At 36.1% G+C, this 24,467-nt stretch overlaps 1 protein-coding gene and 1 pseudogene across 1 annotated transcript in view; one reads left to right on the forward strand and one right to left on the reverse strand.

Annotated features, from left to right (window-relative positions):
• LOC149990326 (protocadherin-11 X-linked) overlaps positions 1–24,467 on the reverse strand; it is a 264,374-nt gene that overhangs the window by 19,021 nt on the left and 220,886 nt on the right. The window contains exon 6 of the mRNA XM_090264435.1: positions 1,168–1,191. Coding sequence (XP_090120561.1) covers positions 1,168–1,191 — 24 coding nt within the window. The remainder of the gene's footprint in view (positions 1–1,167; positions 1,192–24,467) is intronic.
• LOC149990327 (small ribosomal subunit protein eS25 pseudogene) lies at positions 23,009–23,401 on the forward strand (annotated as a pseudogene).

The raw sequence follows: 24,467 nt of genomic DNA on the forward strand, positions 1-24,467 counted from the left end.
TTCCACATATAAGTGAGATCTTATGGTGTTCATCTTTCTCTGACTCGCCTGTTTCACTGAGCATAAATGTCCCACAGCTTTTTGATCTACTCATCATTACACCTCTGAGTAGCTATGATCAAAGTGCTGTGACTTTGTATCACATGTACAGACGAATTCCCATGACTCCGAGGTTGCTGTAGCTCCTGAGCAGTATCTCAAGAGAGCTACTTGAGCAGGGTATAAAAGAGATCAAAGCAACATTTTACAAACATTTATACTACCCCAAAATGATAAAGCATGCTGTTAGTACTGATATGTCAAAAAAGATGAAAAGTGAGGTTCTTTACATAATAATTTAGATTCTTATGACTGATTTCAGGAAGAGTTATTCTGTGAGTATTATTTCTACTTGGTCAAAATATCAATGGACTACAAAACTACATTTCAAAATAAGTGTATGAAGTGAATCAAATTCTTTTTGAAAAGAGCAATGAAACAATGTGACAGATCCATCCCCAGATATGAAGTAGACAATAAAGAAATGGGCACATATTCAAAGCGAGTGCAAATATACAAAATATCCTGTAGCATTTTAACACTTTATCAGCCCCATAAAAGTATATCCATTTTAACTGATTGCTTAAACTACATACTTAAAGAAATTTCTTTTCTACCAACCTTAACTTGTATATATTTACAGGTAATCCATACACTATTGGTTAGCAAAGAAAACGCATATTACTTAACAAGTTCACAAAGAATGTAAACTTGGATTATTTTGTTAGGGTTGTACACAATATGTGCAATTTACAGATAAATTTTGAAAACCTAAAGTAGAATTATATCTTTAATGCTTCCTCAGAGGAAAAATTGAATAATAATTAAGTCGGTAGGTAATTTGAAAGTAACCACTGTAAATTAAAAAATATGACTATAAGGTTATGGTAATTTTGCTTTCTAAAGATTAATTACACATAACTTGGAAAGAGCATCCAGTTATACAAACTATCCAACTGACTGAAAATCTTTCCTAGATATCAGTTCCTTTTAAACAACTAAAAATGTGTTTGAAGCAAACAGTTGAAATTGCAAAGGCCAGAAGTCCTTAAAACAAACACAAATTAGCAATACATCTGAAAATGGAACATGCGCCATGGTTATGATTTGTGGTGACTTCTACTGTACCTTTCTTTAGTCCAGGAATGAAAGCTAAAAAAAAAGAGTTTAATAAAGTTAAACGTGATAAATATTTTCTCTTATTCTCAACACATTAACATGTAAACAAATGTACATTATAATATATCACAATAGATTTTGAACTTCACTTTGCAAGATCTTGGTAGATTTTCCAGCTTCAATTTCCTATTTTCACAACTAAAACTTTATTTATTTTTTACATTTAGAATATGGGATATTGGAGATCATTATCAATTTCTACATAAATAAATTTAGGCATTGCATTAAGTGACTTTCTTCAAAACACTGTGAGATAATGCTTGGCTTATGACCAACAACGAAGTGTAATTTTAAACAAAACAAGTACATGTTTATAAATACTTGGGTATGTGTTGATCTGGACAAAAGACTCTCAAAGTCATTCTTTGTAAAATTTAAGACCAGCAATAAAAATTATTTCTTGATATATTTAGTAATATGCATACAAGGATAAAAACTTGAAAGATAAACATTTTGAACTTGTTTTAAAATACTTATTGAATAAACTTAAAAACGATTAAACTAAAGACATTAGATGCTTACAGAGAAGGAGTAGGTCAGAAATAGAAAAATGAAAGTGGAAGAAATGTTTCTATGCAATGACGAGGATTAATGAGAGAACATTGCCAAACATTTTAAGTGTCATTGACTCAAACAGTACACTTATTTTTCATCATAAAGTGCTTTATCCATAATCAATATACTTTCATGGCAATACAAGTGGAAGTATAAAAACAGTACTTTCCTACGATACTTCAGGTAGGATTGATCCTCTGAATAAATGTCCACAACCTCACCCCTCAGATAACGATTCTACTTCAATAAGTACTGTGAGTGTGCACACAAAAGATTCTAATTTATTTCTGGAATAAGCAACCAACTCTTGTACTATTTAAATGTAGAGTTTTCAAATATGCTGGAGTGAGGAAAAAAAAAAAAGGCTGCTTTAGCCAGTCCAAACCTTAGTTATCAAATCCTTTCTAATTTGGTAACTGCAAAGGTCAGAAAGAATTACTGTGATGGGGAAAAATAAAGCAGCAAAACAAGTGGCATGACAGGAAGATGGCATATTCAATACGTTGTCTATGTCTCCTTAGCTAACTGCACTACAGTGTTCATTATGTTTCCTGATCCAGAGAAAAATCGGATTAATCTGGTTTTGATTCACCTAAAACTCAACACACGTTCTAAGTTATTATAGGCTAACTTTTGAGAACAAGTTTCTTATGTCAGCCCCGCAGGAGCTTGCACTGAAGGTCATAGAAGATTCCAAAAATCAGTATGAAAAACAACCCAACATTGCACTTGGAACTTGTAATACCAAATTAATAGGCCCAAACCTAGTTTTCTTTGAATACAGGTAATGTTAAGGCATTCTACAAGATATGCCAGCAGATCCAAGTCTTCTGACGTATAATTCCAATCACCCCCATGCATCTCCTGTTGATGGCAAAGAGTCTGAACCACAAACATTGGAGTGCAGCGCAAATCAAGTTTTCTATTCAAATTGTGTGAGAGGGTAAGGCTACAGATGCAAAAGCTGCAGAGTGATTAATACAATGAGCATCGTATTTACAGTGAAAGCAATGCTGTGAGCATAGAATAGATTTCTCATCTCTGGGGCTCCTGAGTTTCTGTAAAAGTTAATTTGCTTCTGGATCAAAGGCACATTCCTTTCAGAATTGATGACAGCTGTAGTCATAGTGTTGGCTTTATTATAGAGGCAACTAAAATCTTAGAAATTAAAATGAAAGATTTTCATCAAATATGTAATTAGCATTTTGTACATCAATAGAATACATCAGTTGACCAAACTCATTCTGTGCCATATACCAAATGGCTCCTTTCCTTCAAAATTTGGCAAAGAAAATACTAAGAAATCAGTATTTCTGAAATGTGCCTCTCAGTTATCCAAAATGTTTGGAACAACTGCAGCTCTCAAACATTTCACACCTTTTAATTTTCATTCTGTTCTTTAATAAGAACAGATTAAATTCAGATCATTCTAAAATGGGACTGTGTGGTGTCTGCAGTCTCTGGGTCAGTGTTCTCTTCTCTGGTTTAATGCAGACAAAACACATGCCTGCAACATACACTAATAAAGGATTTATGTTTTTAACCTCTCCCTTATGAAATGTAATGATTTTCTTTTAAGCATGTTATCCAATTTTAGAAGCTTTGGTTGGCTTGTCAACAAACCTGCATGAGTTGTGTACTTAGAAAAAATAATAGAGATAAATCTCAATTATATCTAGAGACATGTACTGTTTATATTATAAATATATTACATAGTTTTCTGCTATATACAGTATATATAATAGAAAACTGGAAATGAATACCACTAAAAAAATATCTGCTTGAATTCTATTTTGGGTAGAGGTTGGTACATATTTGTACATTAAAGCATGCTTTTTTAAAATCCATAATAAATATGAATGAATCTCAGTTTTAAGAATTGTATAAGCTAATGCAAATGCAAACATGAATTAACTCGTTATTGTTCAACAACATTTGGGCTTGAAAACACGAGTTGTTTGTGACCAGTCAACAATGTGTTAACATATAGAAAACGGAGATAACCTTGAAACAATGGGCCATTTCTAAAAATATAGTCTCCAGCTAGTTTTATTGTTTTAACAGTTTGGGACATTATATTGAATAAAACATAAAAAACAAATGTATCGGAAGGTCTATTTTTTCCATTAGGACAATTAAAAGAATGAATTAAAGTTCAAATCCATGTTTGCCTGATATCAAATGAATTTTTAGCTTTGTCTTAAATTATTTTAAAATCTAGTGTTTAATGGCGATATCCATGCATCGTTGGTGTTCATAGAATTATTTATTTTTGTATTTCAAATGTCAATGGGTAAATCTGATTATAGATTTTGGGAATAAACAGGAAGAGACGTTTTCCATGTGGTGAAACATTGGGCATCGACTGTGGAGAACCAATCATCTTAGAGGATAAATATTTTATGTCAGCAAAGAACAAAGCATAAAAGACAGTGCCACAAACAGGAAAAGAGAATGAAAAGTAGAAGCAAGCTATTTCCAACTGAATTAAATAAAAGTTTATATGCACAGGAAGAGAAGTATAAAGGCCTTATTTTATCGCTCTGACAAGTTAACTGACTGCACAAGACATGTTAAAAGGGTTTTTGAATAAACCAAATGCTATCTGCCTTAGAAATCATCTGCATTTTATGATTAGAAGACACAGATTCAAGATAATGGCTCTTTAGATGCTCAAAATATAAATATTATATTTTGGTATTTGCAAAAGGAGAGCATAACATTAAGAGATAAAATATGGCTTAAGATCTACTTTTTGCATTATAAGAAAGGAAATATAAATCTTTCATACAGTATCACTTTGATTCTGTATTCACTTGAATTCGTAAGTATTAATCTCTCCCTTACTTAACTAAGTCTCTTCAAACATAAAATTATAATGTTTCTGCTTGCCAGGTTGGGGAATTGCTACGTGAATTAGGTCAAATATGCACATTAGTATTGCTAAGAATTTGATGGAAATTTAGCGTAAGAGAATCTAATCCATGACCAACCAAGACATTTATTTATGATACGCTAATCCTATTGTGCTCAGCTGAAACATTACAACACAAGGGCGTACAGAGAAGGACAAAGCCAACCTTGATCCACTGTTTCTACGTATCAGCCAGAGAAGTCACAACTGACGGAAACATTTCCAAAAGTGAGTCTACTTTGCTTCAATATTTTGTTGCACATAGAATTACTTTCAAGTTGTACATGTACTTTCACTTGTAAAAAGTGAAGGAAAATTTTTATAATTAAGTTAACTACCTAAACCACAATGTGTGTTTCCCAAAAATACAGCAATCACTTATTTTGATATGTTGCTTATGATTTGAAATACTATTCAAGGATTTCAGGTGTTGAGAGAGAGAAACATACTCACATTTTAAATAATAAATACAACTTGGTTTAAATACAATCTAAAAGTAGTATTTATTATTTAAAATATGAGTATGTTTCTACTGGAAGTGTGTGTTTTTTAGAATATAGATTATCTTCATATGTAGTTTTGAGATAAATATGCAGGATTTTATAATTATTTTATTTTCTGTAAACTTTTGTTATTTCCAATATATAGTTAATTGAATAACATCAGGAAGAGCCAAAACTAGTGCATCATTACATTTTTTCCAAGATAAAACCATATAGTTTTGAGATAAATATGCATGAATTTATAATTATTTTATTTTCCAAAATTCTCTCTCTATTCACCTTCCCTCAACACACACAAACTTTTGAAAAAGGGGCACTTTGGGGGTTGAATGAATGAAAACACAGTGACATTCCTTCCAGCTGAGTGAAAAGGAACAAAACCAAAGCTACGGATGAAAGGCAAAGTCTTTCATGCATTTTGTACCTAATTCATTTCTCGCTCTTCTAGACAAAGTTTCTAAGTGCCTCTTATATGTAAGTATAGATACAGCTCATAGACCATCGGCTCATTAGAACTATCTTTAGTATTTTAAATTTGAGAATCCTATCAAACGGCTAGTATCTTTCTCCCTTCCCACCCCCTCCCTCTCCATAGACTACATATTGCAAGTAGAAAAGGTTATCATTGAAAATGTTGTTAATATTACAAGATTCAAAAAATAAATAGAAAGAATTATTACAACAGTGTGGTGATTGCTGGGGGGAGGGGGTTATAAAGGGGAGTAAACAGTAATGGGAAAAATACAATAAAGATGAAATCAAAATAATAATAATAAAAAGGCTCAGTCTTACAAGAGTGTCCCCCATCCCTTAAATAAAAAATAATTAGACAATAAAATAATGTCTAAAAGATGCATATGTAGTATCATAGAATAGAAAAATAACTTTATTCTGCTGACTAAATACTTGTGTGTGTTTTCTGTTTTTATGATTTTTGAATTTTTAAAAAATATTTTATTTATTTGGTTTTAGAGAGAGGAGGAGGGAGGGAGAGAAACATCAATGTGTGGTTGCCTCTCATGCACCCCCAACTGGGGACCTGGCCCACAACCCAGGCGTGTGCCCTGACTGGGAATCGAACTGGTGACCCTTTTGTTTGCAGGCTGGCACTCAATCCACTGAGCCACACCAGCCAAGGCTGAATCTGATAGCAGTTTTAAAGCGTCTAAATTTAAGTACTGAGTAGAGAGATAACTAACCCAGTTCTCAAGTATCCACCATTACATTGCTTACTTGCTATGTAACTTCCATTGACTTAATGCACTTTGCAAAGTCAATACTTCAAACAAACAATCAACAGTTTACCTTCCTAGAGTTTCAAAAAGCAATTTTGATTAGGATGAAATCCAGAATTATTACTCATGACCAGAATATTTGCTATTGCTTCTGTACACTGCAGTTATGTGGGATGTAAGAGTACAGATGAAATGCTTATCACAAAGCAAGAAATGTAAGCCATTGCACTAGTTTCCAGTGACTTAGCAGTCAAGGAAGTCACCTGGTCTACAGCATTAGTGTATGAACCCCAATTAATACTTCATACCGCATTAGATATGTCATGCCCGGTCACATTTATAGCATAGATTTAGGAGAGGAACCTTTGTACCTCAGACACTATTATAAATATTGGCATGTCCATAAATGTGCAAGGTAATTATAATTCTATATAGGTCATTTTCTAAGTATGTAAGGCAACTTGTACAAGAAGGGCAGAAGAGAATAAAAGCAAGAATATAGAAGTTAAAGAAGGCAGACATATAAATACCACAAATATTGTATTGTGTCATAACTTATTAAATATTACATAACATTATACCTATAAAATCGTGTTTTGTCTTTAGATTACCTGTTTTACACTATAGCACTAACATACTATTTCCATACCGTATCAGGATGGGTTCATCTTTGATCTTACGGGAAGTTTTTGTTGTAGATGTAAGAGGACTCAGAAAATGAGTTGGTCAACTTGCCCAAGCTAACGAAGCTATTAATATTTGGATGCAGATTATCTGCTTCTGAGGCCTGTATTCTTCCTTATGATAAATGTTTTGTTTTAATAAATGAGTATGATACATGAATCACCCTGCTCAGAAGACATTCGTCCTGGGTGTAATATGTTTATTTACTTGCCACTCTATGTATACATAGCTACACGCAGGTAATATTAATATATGATAGAATTCACACACTCACATGAATTAAAATATCATTTTAAATAGTTCCTCAGTTTTTACACCAATTCTATGAATACCCTCAGATTAAAATATTATTGTTGGAGAGTCAGCAGATGAAATTTTAGTACCCATTTGAATAATTACTGATCTCCTTCCTGTTTCTTTTATTTTGACCATTTAAAAATAATTGAATTTAGCCTAAGAAGAATTTACCATCATTCAAATAAAATTTTTACTTTCCATCTGTCTAGTATTTTGTGATCTTCAAACAAATACTGTTAAATATACTCAGCCATAAACAAATGAGAATGCTGGAACTTTGTGTCTCTTCACTAAATTAATTGCTAGTAATCAGATTTCTTTGTTTTTCTCATCATGAAACCTTTACTATGTTATATCCAGCCTGACAAAGTTTTGAGAACGTGCTTACTTAGCAAACACATTTTCTTCCCTCTGACAACCTCAAATGATTAATGACTGAAATATACCTTAAGTTTTTCCATTTAAATAAGTGGTCCTCTAATTTGCATACACATAAAATCAACTGGGTAACTTCACAAAAATATCACTTCAGCCTCCATTCCCAGAGGAAATAATAACATAGACCTCGAGTGGACATTCACTTTTGCTGCCAAAATGTGTTTGAACACGTTTAAGTCAGCTGCTTTTGTTATTACAATTATTTGGTTTGGTGAAAAGCTATGTTAACTACTGAAATACGAGTGCAAAAACAATTACTTCCGAGAAGATCACATTTTTCAGAAAGACTTGTTGAAAGCAGGTTGCACAAAACCAGTGGCGCAATTATGTCTGAACAGGACAGCGGCCGAAGGTTCTGGAAAGGCGCCACGTAACTCTAGGAGCGTTTTGTCCTCGGAAAGCTTCTCAGGAACGTTTGAATATACACAGCAATTTATGGGACGCCGAAGGGGCGGTCACAGATAATGCACGAGGGCCGTGGTTTGTATAAGAAAGGCGATATGTGGCTGTGATTGGGGAACACATATCCAAAGAAAAGGCAAAGCCTGACGCCAAATAATTGAAGAGAAATGTACACTTATTCGTTCCAGTTCTCTGTGTACCACACGTATTTAAGGTGTAGATGCATTTTTAAACAATGTGCCTTTTCATCTCATTTTTTAAAAATAAACCATCATACGACTGGTTCTTACTGAATCTGTTAGAGGTTTCCTATTAGAATTAAATGTAGTTATATTCTTATAAATCCTTTTAACCAAAGGTTTGTTAAACTTGTAAATAAACTTTAGCTCTAATTTCTGGTCTTTGTGTTTTCATTCTTGGTGTGCGCACATAAATGTATATTCATGTGAAGAGTCTATTCCCAATGATCTGGAATAAATATAACGTAACAGACTTTATCTTTGTCATTTCATGAGCATCACGATAAGTTATTATTTATTTAATGTGATGTGCAATAGCAGTTTTTAAAAACTGCACAAGTCTACATTTCCAAATATAAAATTTGCTATAATACACTTACATTTGTAACACATACTGTGTACCAAGAACTTTTTTTCTGCATGCATCTTATCCCTTCCACATCTGTCTGTCTGTGGTAGATGCTGTCATTCCTGTTTCATAGATGAAAAACCAAGATGTTTATGACCCTTGAGCCCCCAGAATGTTCCCTGGAAGAATAGGCGGAGCACAAGGCAGACTAGGCCCTTCTGTATGATTCAAATATAATTTTGAGACTTTGGGTTTTCACCCATTGTGCTATCATTCCATTGTTGTAAAGTCTACATAATGGAATGTATATTACCTTAAATTTTCACTTTAGCGTTAAAATATTTTTATACTCTCACATGAAGGACATGCTCTTTAATCAGAGGGTTGACCAGAGACCTAGTTTCTCCTTCTCTTGCTTGATATCTCTTCTTGGTCTTCTACAGCTCATGAGAACAGCTCCCTGAGAATGGTATGGAGTCAAATGAAAAAAATAATTCAATTGAATACTTTATTAAAATGTGTGGTAGAGAAAATTGAAGCTATTGTATTAGACGTTAATTAGAAAGTGTACTTTTCAAATATCTGCTTTGTCCTGATTCTGTTTACTTGGCTCTAATATTTGTTCAGACTGTCCACATATGAAATGTCTAAATACAATACCTATGCTATCTACTAAGACTTTTCTCTAAAGCTAAAATCTACACACTACTAGTAGGTTAATTATTGTAGTCCGTCACAAGTTAGCAAAAGATACAGAGCATGTCTATGTTGCTCTTTCTGTTCTCAACCAATTTAGTTCATAGATGAATGTCAAACATTTATTTCTTCGGCTTGGCAAGCTGAAGTAATGACTTCTGTTTCATTTGAAGACAGGTTTAGAAAAGCCCTATATGTTACATCACATCTAAGCAGTGCCTATCTGAGGAATGTCAGAGCCATCTGCAAATGAGAAGATTTTATGTGAATCATTCTTCAAGGATCTGGAAATCTGTTGCTATATATTTTTAAATGTAATATTTTTGCCAGATAATGAACAATAAAATCAGGCCTATAAAAAGTTACTAAAAATGAATTTCCTAAGCCAATACTTATATACACCCTACATAAAATTTTATTTTCCAAAATTCTCACATTGGGAATGGCTAATTAAATCATGCTTCTTCCCCTCCCCTGACAATGTTTTTGGCCTATAGGCCCATTCTCTTTAGTTAGCATGTAAAGAAAAAAAAAAAAAAAGAAGCAATTACAAATGATAAATTGAAGGCAATTTTATATAATATTCTGTTTCATATGTGCTCACTTCTGGGTCTATTTAATCTGGAAAAAGGCACATCATTTGCATACCACGTATGAAAGAGATAAGGCTGATATTGATCTAATGTCAAATACTGGGCAATATTTAGGAAATATCTTGCTTTTGTTAATTCTGCTTCACGAGCTCTTGAAGATGACTTTCTAAGATTAAAAACTAGCTATTATTAAGTAATTATAGGAAACTGAAAATCTAACCTGGCTTTGATGAAATGTGGAGCCATGACAATAAGGCAATATGAGTTTAAATTAAGGGCTTCGGTGCAGTTGAAAGCATTTGATAACTTGATTTTTCCATCAGAATTTTCATGGAATCAAAGAGCAGGGACAAAATAATAGTTCTTCTAATCTAGTCTTCTACCTCATTACAAGACTGACTTTTGGTTATTTGTGACAGTACCTCAGGTCTTACTTTTAACTGTATTCAAGAGAGATGCTTTACCTAAAGGTCTGCCTTACTCTGAAGAAAGTGTTAATGAGAGCTAACATAGTCTCTAATTATAGTTCAATTCAAAGGCCTTCTCTTTATTAGTGGAAACAAGGAACACTTGATTTTCAAATATTCTATTTCTCTAAATAATTATATATTTGTAAATAGTTTGAGAATCACTTTTCAGTCCTTCTTTCTCCCAGTCTCCCAGGAACAAAGGGATGGTGTCAAAGCTTTTCTGTTTCATGTAGCCTGTTACTTATAAAACTTATAATTCTCTAACATGGTCCAAAGTTTATGGTCCTAGTTTGTTTCAAGTGAAATTTGGGCATCATTCCATCTGTGCTGTAATTTGGTGATATTTAAATCATTTTACCTAAAAATTGTTAATTTTATTACATAATGCAAAATAGGTTTATTATGCATGGTCGATGGGTCAAAAATTCTATTATTCACTGCCTCTTATGTTGTGCTTAAAAAACACTTTTCTTTGAAAAATAAATTTTAAAGGACTTCCAGTCAAGATGGCAGCATAGGTAAACATGTTTTGCCTCCTTGCATAACCACACCAAAATTGCAACTGAAATATAGAGCAACCAGCATCCAGAACCATTAGAAATCAAAATGAATGGAAGTCTGACAACTATGGAATTAAAGAAACCACTTCCATCCAGACAGGTAGGAGGGGCGCAGAGATGGAACAGGCTGGTTTCTCACCCACGTGTGGTGGATAAGAATTTGGGAGGGAGATCTGAGAGTGAGGAGTCCCAGACCCACACCTGGCCCCCCAGCCCAGGGTTCCAGTGCCAGGAAGGTAAGTCCCCACAACTTCTGGCTGCAAAAACCAATGGGGATTGAGTCGGTGGAAGAAGATGCTGGAGCCCCAGTCAGTTCCCCTTAAAAAACCCACACATGGGCTCACCTACTCAGACTCCCTCCCTCTGAGCTCCAGCACCAGGGCAGCAGCTTGAAAGGCACCAGTGGCATACAGACCAAGACACAGAGTCAGAGCAGCTCTACCCAATACATAGAAACAAACACAGGGAGGCTGTCAAAATGAGGAGACAGAGATGCATGGCCCAAGTGATGAAAACTCCAGAAAAAAAGCTAAACAAAATAAAAATAAGCAGGATTACTGTAATAGCATAATCAATAAAATATAAGTTTTTCTGAATTGTTTGTACATTAAGATCATCCTTAATGATAATCACTTTGAGTATTTGTATTTAAGACCTGAGTAATACACTTCTAATTTTCTCATCCTCTAAATGGTAGATAATGAATTTACCAATAAAAATTTGATTCCGTTAGGATGCATGCTATGTAACTTTATAAAACGGCTTCCAAGCAATTCTTTAATTGATACACCTTGAAATTAAATTGAATACTCATACCTGGTGAGAACTATTGAAATCCATGCTGGCATTAATTTATATTTTGTATAATTCTCTAAGTCATTTATGGTATTTAAATATATGGAATCTCAAAAATTATAAGATATCATGGGAAGAAAATGGTTTATAAAAAAGTTAACATTTAACATTCTTCAATGTTAGAATGAGGACTTGTATCCGAGACTTCAAAGGGAAAAACAGAATGAAATTGAATAAAAACTAGTTAGCACAGCACTGTTTAACGATAACACTTTAGACTCCATACTTCTATATTACATTCTAAAATTTACACTATTTTTGGCTTATTATTTTTTAAAAAGTCTTGAGTCTTACAAAGTTTGTGAGTATTGTGTCCTGCTTGAAATTATTTGGCTTAAAATGTGTCTGATGTGTAAGGAGATACAAATGAAAAAGGGGAAGGAGGGAAAGGGAACAAAGAGAGAAGGAGAGAAGGAAGGAGAAAAATGAATGGCAAAGACAGAGCTGGGATTTTAAAGTTGACATTTTTTTTTTATATCCCTAAACCTGAATTATCAAAAAGTTCACAAGCATGGTTATTTCAATAGCATGTGTCTTTAAATATGCATAAGAAAAATCTTTTCTGCTTCGACACTAAAATGGCTTGAGTACCACGTACAAGCTGATTTGATTAATAAGCATTCAGAAAAGTTGCCTTTTTATTTATTTATTTTTTAAAAATCATCATATGGAGAGAGACCCTGTGGCTCCAATTCAGTATGTATTCTGTTCATAATCTTCCAGATTTAGGTCATATTTCAATATACTGTAAATGACCACCATGAAAGGTGATTGCTAGGGCAATAAATGAGCTGAATGAATTTTATTATTACAGCACACCTGGTGTTGTTACCATCAGAGGTGTGATTCGAGGGACAGTCCTCTTTCTGTCTTCGTTTTTATGACAGTTCATAACCTCAGTTTAATTATGCAAATGACGTTAATCCCTGATAGCGCCTTAGAAGCCCAAATGAGGTCTGGATTACATCTTTATGCCTAATCTGATATTCACTGAAGTTCCCAATTTCTCCTGCGCATTTTGTTGTTAGAACAGTAAAAAATAAAAAAGTGTTACAACGCTTCCACAGTGACTAAACCACCCAGGTCTTTAGCCACGATCGGGCGCACCAGGGTCACCTCAATGAATGCCGAATTCACTTTTCTCAAGTGCAACAAAATCCTCAATTCCTTTCACTGATAAGTGCGTTGGGTAAAAGCAACGGCCCTTGGCTAGCTTTGTCATTACAGTGTGTGCCATATATTTTATAAACTACGTGCTTAGACAGTCTTCTAAGGCGATGAAAAGAACCTTTCGGGTTGCTATGTGACTGGCTTTGTCACTATGGTGGGATCATAAAAAGGACAGTATGCAGATTGTGTTGCTTGACTGCATACGAAGATGGACTACATGACCTCTAAACTTCCTTATGAGACTAAATTTGTAAACTGTCTGAAATATTGCCTTCTGCTCACGTATGCCTACTACCTGCCGGATCAGGTTCAAAGCAAGTGGTCTGTCGCCTAGGTGCCACGCAGATTTCTGTTTACTCTTATCTGCAATGACTTAGCACCGGTGCCCTTATTGTTGCCCGCGCACCTAAACGACATTCCCACACAACCTGTGATCTGCTCCTGTAGTGTTAGTAGCTTTCTCGTCGTCCTTTCTGCAAAAGGCTGTATGTACTTTCATCAGGGCTTACATCGGGGTCCTTTTCCACCTTCCAGCTCTTTCACACTAACCGTAAGTTACGATTTCTCTCTTGCACGAACATCACATACGCACCACCATCGTGCCTACTAATTGCCACCTAAGAAAAGCTGTGCGCGCGTCGCAGGACCCCCGTCTCCATGTAACACCGCGGACCATCCCGCGTGGGCAGTCTCTGTAGCGGTAAGAGCGCGCCGGCAGGGCGCACGGCGCAGCGAGCAAACCCTGAAAGTGATGAGCAGGCGCTGAGCTGAAAGGGAGAAGGGGGGGTACAGGTGGGCAGCTGACAAACCAATCATACCCGTAGCTCTACCTTTACTACTACGGTCGCTGTATATACATTAAAATACAGTAATCTGTCCTTCATTATCCGTATATGATTTTCTAAACTTAGTTTTATCTTTCAAATATGTAGATTTCCTTAGCAACCGCCCCAAGCTTAGGCTACAAAAAGGGACTGAAATAATTATGTGATTATCTCTGAGTAGAATTTTAAACACAGTCTTGACTCAATACTTTGCTAACCACTCACATTGATCTGGAGCCATAATATAAAGCATGCATAGCCCACTGCATTTGTCTGCTTATTTTTAAAAAATGTGATGCTTGTGTTTTAGGTTACTTAGTGACTCGTTAATAACAACGCTATCAAATTTCAAAGCCCAGTTTTGAAAACCCTCAATGGAAACTCTCATATCTTCAACCCCTGTTGTCCCAGCAATGTTGTTGCCCATGCTTGTTGCTAACAAGGTGAAATGCTGACTTCCGGGTCAATGAATATTTACCTCTCATTTTAACAAAAGGCCCGCAAAAATTATGGTCATGTCTCTGGCAGAATTTCCTTAGGGACGGTTTTTCATGCATATTCTATAGGTATTTATTCATCTACTAGATATCAAACTAACTACCAAAGGCAATGCAAAAAGATAAAGGGAGAATTTGGGGCTTAAGGTATGGGATGGAATTTTTCAACTCTTGAAGATGTACCAATCCTAATCTATGAAATCTTTTGAACTAACCTAAATGGTACTTCTCTTGACCCTTACCGACATAAGTATATGTCTGGTTATAGGAAAAACTGGTCATAAAAACTTCAAAAGAGTGGTGCCACATTATTTGTGATCAGTTATTGTTAATCAATCAAAAATGGACAATAAAACTTTTAATGACCCTGAAATGAATGTTAAGAAAGATTAAAAAATAGAAGCAATTCTGATATAAATATTCAATGAGATCATTAACTAGGATAAAATGGTCAATTCATTACTATTATTTAAAATATCCTTTAATTCATATGTGTTAGGTGCTGCATTGTTGAAACAATAAGATGTTAAAAATGTATTTTCAAACAACTGTCTAACTTATATTAAAATTCTATTTAGTTACTAAGTTATTGCAAATTTAATTGAGTTAGAGGTAGTATTTCCTTTACAGTGTTTCTCTACAGAAAGTTAAAAAAAATGTAGGATTCTAACCTTATTTAATTTTCAGAAGAGTGAAGAACAGATGGGCTCTTAAACGTAAGCTACTTCAATTTCTGTATAGGTGAAACAGTGAGGTAATTCAGTTCTTCAGCAATACACGGCTTGCAGAACGATTGGCGGGACTCTACATTGTAGGCTGGTGGCTGTACACAGCACAGGCTATGCACAGGGAGTTCATTCTCACACAATTTGAAGATAATGTGTTTGAGATGGATGAGTAGTGAATTAATATCAAGCATGATAGATAATAACAGACTGATGATAATGCCCCCTACCTATCCCTCACCCACCAAAATGTATACCTTTAGGTTTTGTGTATTTATAAAGGCTTTGCTTACTTGTAACTACATTTTCCCCTGATGCCTTATGTCAGAAAGTTTGTCAAAAATGCAGATTGAGTTCTCTTGTTAAGTCCTAAACTTGAATAAAATTCTGTTAAATCCTAAATGTTTCCTCTAATCAATGACAATATTATTTTATAGAAAAAAACACTGCCCCTTTTTAAAAAGTACAATTATTTAAGTCAGAAATTTTAATGGTCAGTGCCTGTCTACAAACTTTATAAATGAATTGTTTTTACCACACAAAAGATCAACAAAATGTTTTCTTCAAAAGTATGGAGACTTAGAACTACAGGTGTTAAAATATGAGGAAAATTCACTGTTTTCAGGTACATTGTGAAGCAGAATGTTAAGAATCCTGTGGTTTTCATTTTGTTTTCAAAAGATAATATTATTACATAAGGTAAAATTGACTTTTTTTCACATTTTCATCTTTAAAAAATGTCTGCTGCAGATAAATCTGTATTTTGTAAAACTCGGTAGATGAGAAAATTAAGTACAATGGCATTTACTTTAGCTTTTAATTCTCAAGCATTAATTTCTTATCAGCAAAAAAATTTCAAGTCACGGTTTTGAGAATAAAATGATATTTTCTCTAAATGAGCACTATAAAACATAAGCTATCATGCATTGAAGATGGATGCAAACAGTTTGAAGCCTGTCCTACATATAGGGCTGCCTCTGAGTTTTGACAAGTCATTATTATAATATGTTGTATTTTCAGAATACTTCTAACCAATATTTTCAACCAGTCTTCCACAACAGAAATAACACACTGTTTTCCTTTATGACTTTCAGATATATTTTCTAAGATATCGTTAATGACATAGATTTAAGATTGATCCCAGTGGAAGTTTCAAGTTATTTTTAGAGGAGAAATGTTGGAAGTTCAACAACCTAGCCAAGAGATTTATAGCTACTGAGAAGACAAAACTGCTTAGAAATTAAACTGATCTCTGAGCAAGTTATCGCTTGCTCAGATGTAATTAGTGCAAAAACATTAAAGTTATTATCATAAAAAATGGACACTGTAAAGTACGATGAATAAGCTGCTGCACTGGCCTTGGAAATGAGAGCCATAGTCTAACAACTTAGATAAACATGCGCTGGTCGGCCGTGAGAAACTGTGTAGTGTTAATTCTTAACTGCTATTTTGCACATTTCGTATTTTTCTTCTGAATGTTAGTTCGCCGTATCCTCATGCTGAGATAAAAATAGAGCACAAAAGTTCAAAAATGGGAACAGAGCAGAAATACTATGCATTTTAAGATGAACTGTCACAAAATTCCACAGGAAGGGACCCCAATTTGGCAGAATGCCATTTAGAAGGTATTTGCACAATGGGCGAAATCCTCAGGATGCTCATAATACAACACGCTCAAGTCTAGCAATTTTAACCCTGGAAATAAGTCATTGGTAACTGTCCTCCCGGGACATGAAAGCAAATAGTGAGTCTCCTGTTCTCGTAGGAAGCTCGCTTTATGTTTTTAAACTGACAGAAGCTGCCAAAATTGAAAGAGCTTCTCTCTTGCTTAACAGTACACTGGAAGCTTTAAAACTTCTTGTGGAGGAAGAAGAGTTACCCGTGACTTCTCCCCCTTTCCTCCACTTGGTCAGCGCTCGGTGTGGGCACCGTCGGGGCTTCAGAGCCTGTGGGCAGCGCGAGGCGTCCAGTGCGACAGCCCATCCGTTCCCGGATCCGAGGCTCCCGCAGGCGCATTACCGCCCACTCCCGTTCCCGAGAATCACTCATTTCTCTTCCCCTATGAAACATAAAACACTATGAACAAAGGCTTGTGTATAAAATCTGCGACGACTGGATCTGTCCGAGCCGTTCGTTAGCCAAGTGCGGTTCTTCTTTTTCAATTTCACTAACTGCCTGGCGTCGGCTTTCAATGGTCTGTTCAATTCCTAAAGGATGTGAACAATGGGGTGTCCTGGAACCTCGATCATCAGGCTGCGAGCTCTGCATGCTGCCTGTGCAGGTGATTCTGTACCAGGGTCTTTCTGCCACCTGAGGGGTTACAGACCTCGCAAGGGCCTTCTTTTCTCAACACCCAGAGTTTTGTCCTATTCCTTCAGGACTTTCTTTTCAGGTACTATTGGATTTCTCATTAGTCAAGGTCAGCTTTGTCATACAGGTGAAAGGGGAAAGTCCTTCGGCATTCTGAGTGATCTCGTCCTGAACAAATGCAAAAGGTTATTACTGCTAGTTTATGTTATTGACCAGTGACAAGAGAATTATTTATTTTCCTTATAAGCTAACAGGTACTTTTGATTGAAAAATGTAGGACTAAAAATCCCAGCATTGGGGCATCTACAATGTACTGGGTTGGCCAAAAAGTCCATATGGCTTTTTCCATAAAATAAAAGACACATTTTTAATTTTCACCAACAATTTCATTGATTTGGATATTTTCAGTATGTAGGCTGTGTCCCGCGTGGTATAATGTTGATTTTTCTCAATTACTGTCTCAATCCGATCGCTATCAACTTCAATGGGTCTGCCTGATCATGGAGCATCGTCCAGCAAGACACCTCCAGCACGAAACTTCGCAAACACTTTTGAGACGTTCCATCAGTCACAGCACCTTTTCTATACACTGCACAAATCTCTCCCTTTTTTTTTGCACTTCTGATGCCCTTTTACCTTTCTTGAAATAATAAAGCATAATACGCTGAAAATGTTGTATATTTCCTTCCATCTTCAATATTAAAATGGCTACACAAAAATTCACCAATTTTGATGTTATTTTTTAAATGCACGCTGGTATGACAGTTGTCACAATCCAATCTAACAAAACTGGTTTGAATGAAGCTAAAGAACTAAGCACTACTACAGCCGTCTTATGGAGAAAATTAAATGAACATTTTGGCCAACCCAATATGTGGTTGGCTGCGGCCATTGTCTGGTGTGGGACATGTTCAGTTTAGCACCCCAGACAGCCCTGTGTCCGGCTCTGCACACGGATCTCCCCTACTGCTGTACTGGAAGCCAGACTCCATGAGGCCATGTGCTCCAGATTTGCCCTAGGCATGGTGAAAGCTCTCCCACCCCAGAAGACAGGGTGGAACCATAAACGCCCAGGTGCCTTGACAGCTGTGGCGCAAGCTGGGTGTACTTAGTCCACGATAATTAGACATCAAAGAATGAAAAGGCTAAGTTTTCAGATGGCACAAGAGAACCAGCATGATCCCTGACTCAAAATAAACAAGTGAGCGGATAAGAGCAGGCATTACTAAAAGAAGAGGCATTATTACACATACAGGTGAACAAAGGCCACGGTGTGCTGGGCGTTCAACACCTGTGCCATCTGTGGGTGGGAGGGGCCCTATCATGATGTGACCTAAAGGACTTTTGTCTACAATGTCAGACACACAGAAAGGAAATAAAGAGGGGCACCGGAAAAGGGAGACTATGACTATCGTACATTTGGAGGCAGTGTCCCAGACAGTAACGCTGGGAAGGGAAAGCTTCCTCCTGACCGAGGTGGGCTGGATAAGGAAGGACACAGACCAGGCCGAATGGAAGGGAAAGCCCAGGAGTGTGTACAGGGCAATCCACTGCCACGTGACTCAGCCAACTGCGGGCACAGGTGGACAATGCAATCACGCTAACCAGGGCTGCCGGTTCTGAGAGAAAATGCATCGCCATTTCCTTGACAATGCGCACGCATGCTCTGAAAGAGTTTTATTACTACTCTGAAGGTAGCACCTGCAAAAGATGTTGCTGTACAGTTTGTATACATATTTGTATACAATGGGAAATTACAATGGCATCACTAAGTGTTCGTTTGAGGTTCATAAATAAAATTCTCCACATGGCTCTTAATATCAAATCCATTTCAACAGTACAGTTAAGCACACTAATAATAAGTTCACTTTGATTACAATTATTAAAAGAACTGGATTTCATTGGAGGAAATATGGACACTTGCCAAAAGTCTTCAAGCAAAGATAATATGACTTTAGGTTATGCATCTTTTCACGTCTTCATTTATTTAGGATGTCACTAATGGAATTTTAAGTAGACAAGCTTCATAATAGTTCACCAGTCCTACTTACGGCTATTGTTTGAATCATTGACTATTAATATATTCATGAGTTTTCAGACAGGTATTTTCTATTTGAAGAGTGTTGTTAATGATAATAACATTGATAATAATAATAAAATAATTAACATTTATATGTATCTACACTGTACCAGGTGCCCTGTTTACAGATGGCAACAGCTTTACAAGGATGGCATTATTATCACCCTACTTTCTAGATGAGCACATTGAGGATCTCAGGAGAGAAATCACCTGCAAATGTTATGTATTTATTTTTTAAAGAATGTATTTATTTATCTTTAGAGAGAAGGGAATGGAGAGAGAGAGAGAGAAACATCAATGTGTGATTGCTTCTTGTATACCCCCAGCTGGGAACCTGGCCCACAACCCAGGCCCATGCACTGACTGGGAATTGAACTGGTGACCTTTTGGTTCGTAGGCTGGTGCTCAGTCCACTGAGCCACACCAGCTAGGGCTCACCTGCAAATTTTAAAAGACTGATATGAAAAGTGGAATTCAAAATCATAGCTGTCTGCACCTTAATGTCAGTAACTGTTAGGTGTATTGGTCCATAGCCCAGAGAAAAGAGCAACCCTAGAACATGACTGATATGAAGTTTATGAAATAAATCTGTAGGGTTAATGTCAATTCTTTGTGTCCTAGGATATATGGGCTACTTTGTTCTTTGAAATAGTAGAGGTTATTTTTTCAAACTATGAAGAATTGAGAACATTAGAGCTCTTTGCCTTATGTCTTCCAAATGGCTATAGAGGTCGTGTGTGCATATGTGTGTAGGTAAAAACTTATTAGCAAAGCACTAGAATACATTTCCTCTTTAGACTTTCTTCCACTTAATTACCACTTACATATTCCTTTCCTAAAGAAGAGGAATAAGAAAGAAGGTAAAGGGAGTAGAAAGAAAAGAGCGGAGAGAAGAGAAGGAGGAAGGCAGCCAGTGAAGGAAAGGAGATAAGAAAAGACATTTTCCCCACATGGTTCACTATTTTATTTAATGCAAGAATCCTGAAAAACATCCAATACCAAACTTGGTCAAAATTAATTGTGTTCCCTTCGGTGAGTCCTTGCATACACTGCATTTCCCCACAACTTTAACATATAGACAAATATTGTTAAGAATTTTATAAAATAGTATTGTTTTATGTCTCAGTGTGTAAGCCTCGATAGTGTTAGGTATGACACTGTTAAAACTGAGCATTTGCATTGTTCCTTTATACTTCTTTTTAGCATCTCCATGACGCTGTAGTTTGACACAAAATTTTCCTTGTTTTGAAGTATATATACATCTATATCTTAAATATGTTATTACAAAATACATGAAGTCGATCAAAATACATTTCTTAATCATTCCAGTGGCCCTCTTTCTCTACCTTGCATTGCCCTTTTAATACAGGACAGTAGTGTTTCAAATTGCTCCCAGCAATGCCTGCAGTTTAAAACTATCAAAATGTTCTTCTAGCTTTGTAAATATTATGTATGCTCTGTTTATTAGGAGTGAAACATTGTGGTCAATTCCATTATACTTTGAGGTTAATAGATATCTATTGATTCTTCAACAGCTTACTCATAAAAATAGAAAAATAAATGCAACAGCTGAAAGAAGCAACATGTTTTAAAAAAATCACAATCTTTTACCAAAATGCAAACATTCTAGATTTCTCTTCTTTGGAAGATTCTCTGCTGAACTCACACAATTTCTCTGCCTCCCTTTTAGCACACTCTTCAAAAATAATTGTCTATACCAGATGTATCCAATTTCTCTCACTCTGTCTCAGACCCGTGTGATCCAGACTTTCACTTTCAGTCCTATTCTGGAAAGTCTGACTTTTTCTCTCCCATGACACTGCTCCTTCTGTCTGCTGCACAATCGCCCCTCTCCTGCTCTGCTTCTAAAGGGGGGAGTGGCTTCGGGATCAGTCTTTAGGCCTTTTCACTTCTCCATCTATGCCCGAATGTGCTTCTCTGTATTATCATTTTAAGTTAAAACATATAAACCCCTACTTGTCAACTTAAATACTGGAGCAACCCTTGATTCCTCTATTATTCTTTAACTGCATACCCAATATATTGAGAAGTTCTGTTGGCTTTGTCTTCAAAATATACCTGCAGTCTGACAACTGTCCTCCACGTGTACTGCTGCTCTCCTGGTGTAAGCCATAATAATTCACCTGAATGATTGCCGCAGTGACTGCCTGGTGTCCTTGTTTTTGCTCTAGTCCTCATTCCAGCTGTTCTCCGAAGAGCAACCGGAGCTACCCTTTTTCTTCTTTTTTTAAATGTATTTTTTCATTACCATTTATCCCCCTTATAGCCACCTCCCCCCTCCCCCCAGCAATCCCCACAGAGCTGTCCATGTCCATGAGTTCTTTTTCCTTTTCGCTCAGTGCTCCCACCCTGTAACACCCCCCTTAGCTGTCATCTGCTTTCTGTCTATGAGTCTGTCTCTGCTTTGCCTGTTAGTGCAGTTTGTTCATTAGATTCCACATACGAGGGAAGGAGAAAGACACAGCAGTCATGTTAAAACAAACATGAGATCACGTGCACATTTCTTCTCAAAACCTTCCTTCGGAATGATTCTCAGCCTTTCTTCACGCTGACCGGAGTTTGGCCTTGGAGCCTCTGTGTGTCATTAATTATAACGAAAATCTCTAGAAAATACTTAAGAAACAACTATGAGAACTCTGAGGTATTAATAAAAAGATGACACACTGTGGAGAGGAGTCAAAACATACAGGAGCAACACATTCAAAGGTGACAGTCCCCATGGATTCTTTTCCTTTTGCACCCCAAGTGTAAAGCTGGGCAAACGTGTGTAGCCGGCAGCTAAGTCTGCAATAGAGTTGTGTCTTTCTGAGTAGAGGAACCATAAAAGGGTCAGATAATGTGAAGAAAGTTCTAGAAATAGAAAGGTTAAAAATAAAGAGACTCTCTAATTCTGTGTACACCCCACAGAAGTACCAGGCTCACCTTTGAGCTGCACACGCTAGACACAGACCCAAACCACATGGACTCTTGAGGCAGGCAGGTGCTGGATTAGCTCAGGTGTCATAGCAATATCTTGGGAGTTTTGAAAAACTGAGATTAGGACAACTGTCTGCTAAAGAAGCAAACACATGAAAACTCAACATTTGGAGAACGCGAAGAATCCGACATAAAAAGACTGAGGACAACATGACCAACGCTAAAGACTTAGGGGAAAAAGTGAGTAGCTGCCGATACTGACATGGGCCACGTCTTGTGCTTTTCACACAAAGGTTTGAAGCAGCCATGACAGCTATATACTAGCTCCGTGAGAGCAATGGAAAGACAATTTCTGTTTCTCTTAGAGAAGGAGAAGCTATTTTAAAAATATGTATCTAGCTTTTCGTCCGACATCTTCTCAGGAAAAGGTGGTAGCAGCTGCTCCAGAACTTTCGCTATGCCGCCCAAGGACGACAAGGAGAAGAAAGATGCTGGAAAGTTGGCCAAGAAAGACAAAGACCCAGTGAACAAATCTGGGGGCAAGGCCAAAAAGAAGAAGTGGTCCAAAGGCAAAGTTCAGGACAAACTCAATAACCTAGTCTTGTTTGACAAAGCAACATACGACAAACTGTGTAAGGAAGTTCCCAACTACAAGCTTATAACCCCGGCTGTTGTCTCTGAGCGGCTGAAGATCCGCGGTTCCTTGGCCAGGACAGCCCTTCAGGAGCTCCTTAGTAAAGGACTTATTGAACTAGTTTAAAAGCACAGAGCTCAAGTAATTTACACCAGAAACACCAAAGGTGGGGATGCCCCAGCTGTTGGTGAAGATGCATGAACAAGAGGTCCCACAAGCTGTACATTTTGAAAAAATAAAACTTTGTTAAATAAAAAAAAAATGTATCTAAATGAAAATTATAGAACGAAAAATGCAATATTTAAAATAAACAATTAATGTGATCAATAACAGAATGGAGGTGTTAAAAGAGTCAATAGATCTGAAGATAGATCAATTGAAATTATGCAATCTGAAGAACAGAGCAAAAAAAAAGTGTCTCAGGGAACAATGGGACAATCTTGAAAGTTTGGAAACATATCAGTATATCATTAGAGTGTCAGAAAAAAAAAATCATTGCCAAAATACATATATTTGAAGAAATAAGGGCCCCAAAGTATTACATTTGATGAAAGACATAAAATTCTAGATTGAAGAAGGCCAGGAAACCCTAACCATGATATACTCAAAGAAAACAATGCTCAGACAAAAGAAAGAAATAACAAAGAAAAGAATTGAAATCAATAACATTGACAACAAAAATGGTTAAAAGCCATTAAATCAGAAGCTGGTTATTTCTTAAGAGGAAATAACACATAAGATTTAGTATATATTACATTTTTTGCAATGATACTTTCACATGGAGGATTTGAAAAATCACTGTAATTATGTAAGCCTGATGATAAATGAAGCATGATTGTGGACATTGTCTTTATCAGTTCATCAGAACTGGATGATCTAATACTGTGTAGCAGGTAATTAGAAATAAAATTTGGAAACTACAGGATCTCATTCCCCCGTGTTTTTCAAATATCTCAAAGCATATTTAGTAGAAAAATAAGCATTAGTGGTGCATTCCCAATATGGAGCTGGAGCTGCCAGAGGTCTAATTTGAGACCCTTGAAAATTTAGATTGTGTTAAGGATAAATTTATACTATCTACAAATCTACATATATTCCAAAAAAAGCATTGTTTTTGGTCTTAATTTTTTGAAGAATAAGAGATTCTGAACATAATAATTACAAATGAGTAATAGATATGAAACTCTTGGAAATCTCTGGAAAGCTTTTGTAAATAAACATAATTTGAAATTGAATAAAGAGGTGTTAGCTGTGAAAACCATGATCAATGTGCTTTGGTGAC

Source organism: Furipterus horrens, unplaced genomic scaffold (genome assembly GCF_987537825.1).
Source record: "Furipterus horrens unplaced genomic scaffold, mFurHor1.1.pri manual_scaffold_17, whole genome shotgun sequence".
In the NCBI taxonomy this organism is placed as follows: Eukaryota; Metazoa; Chordata; class Mammalia; order Chiroptera; family Furipteridae; genus Furipterus; species Furipterus horrens.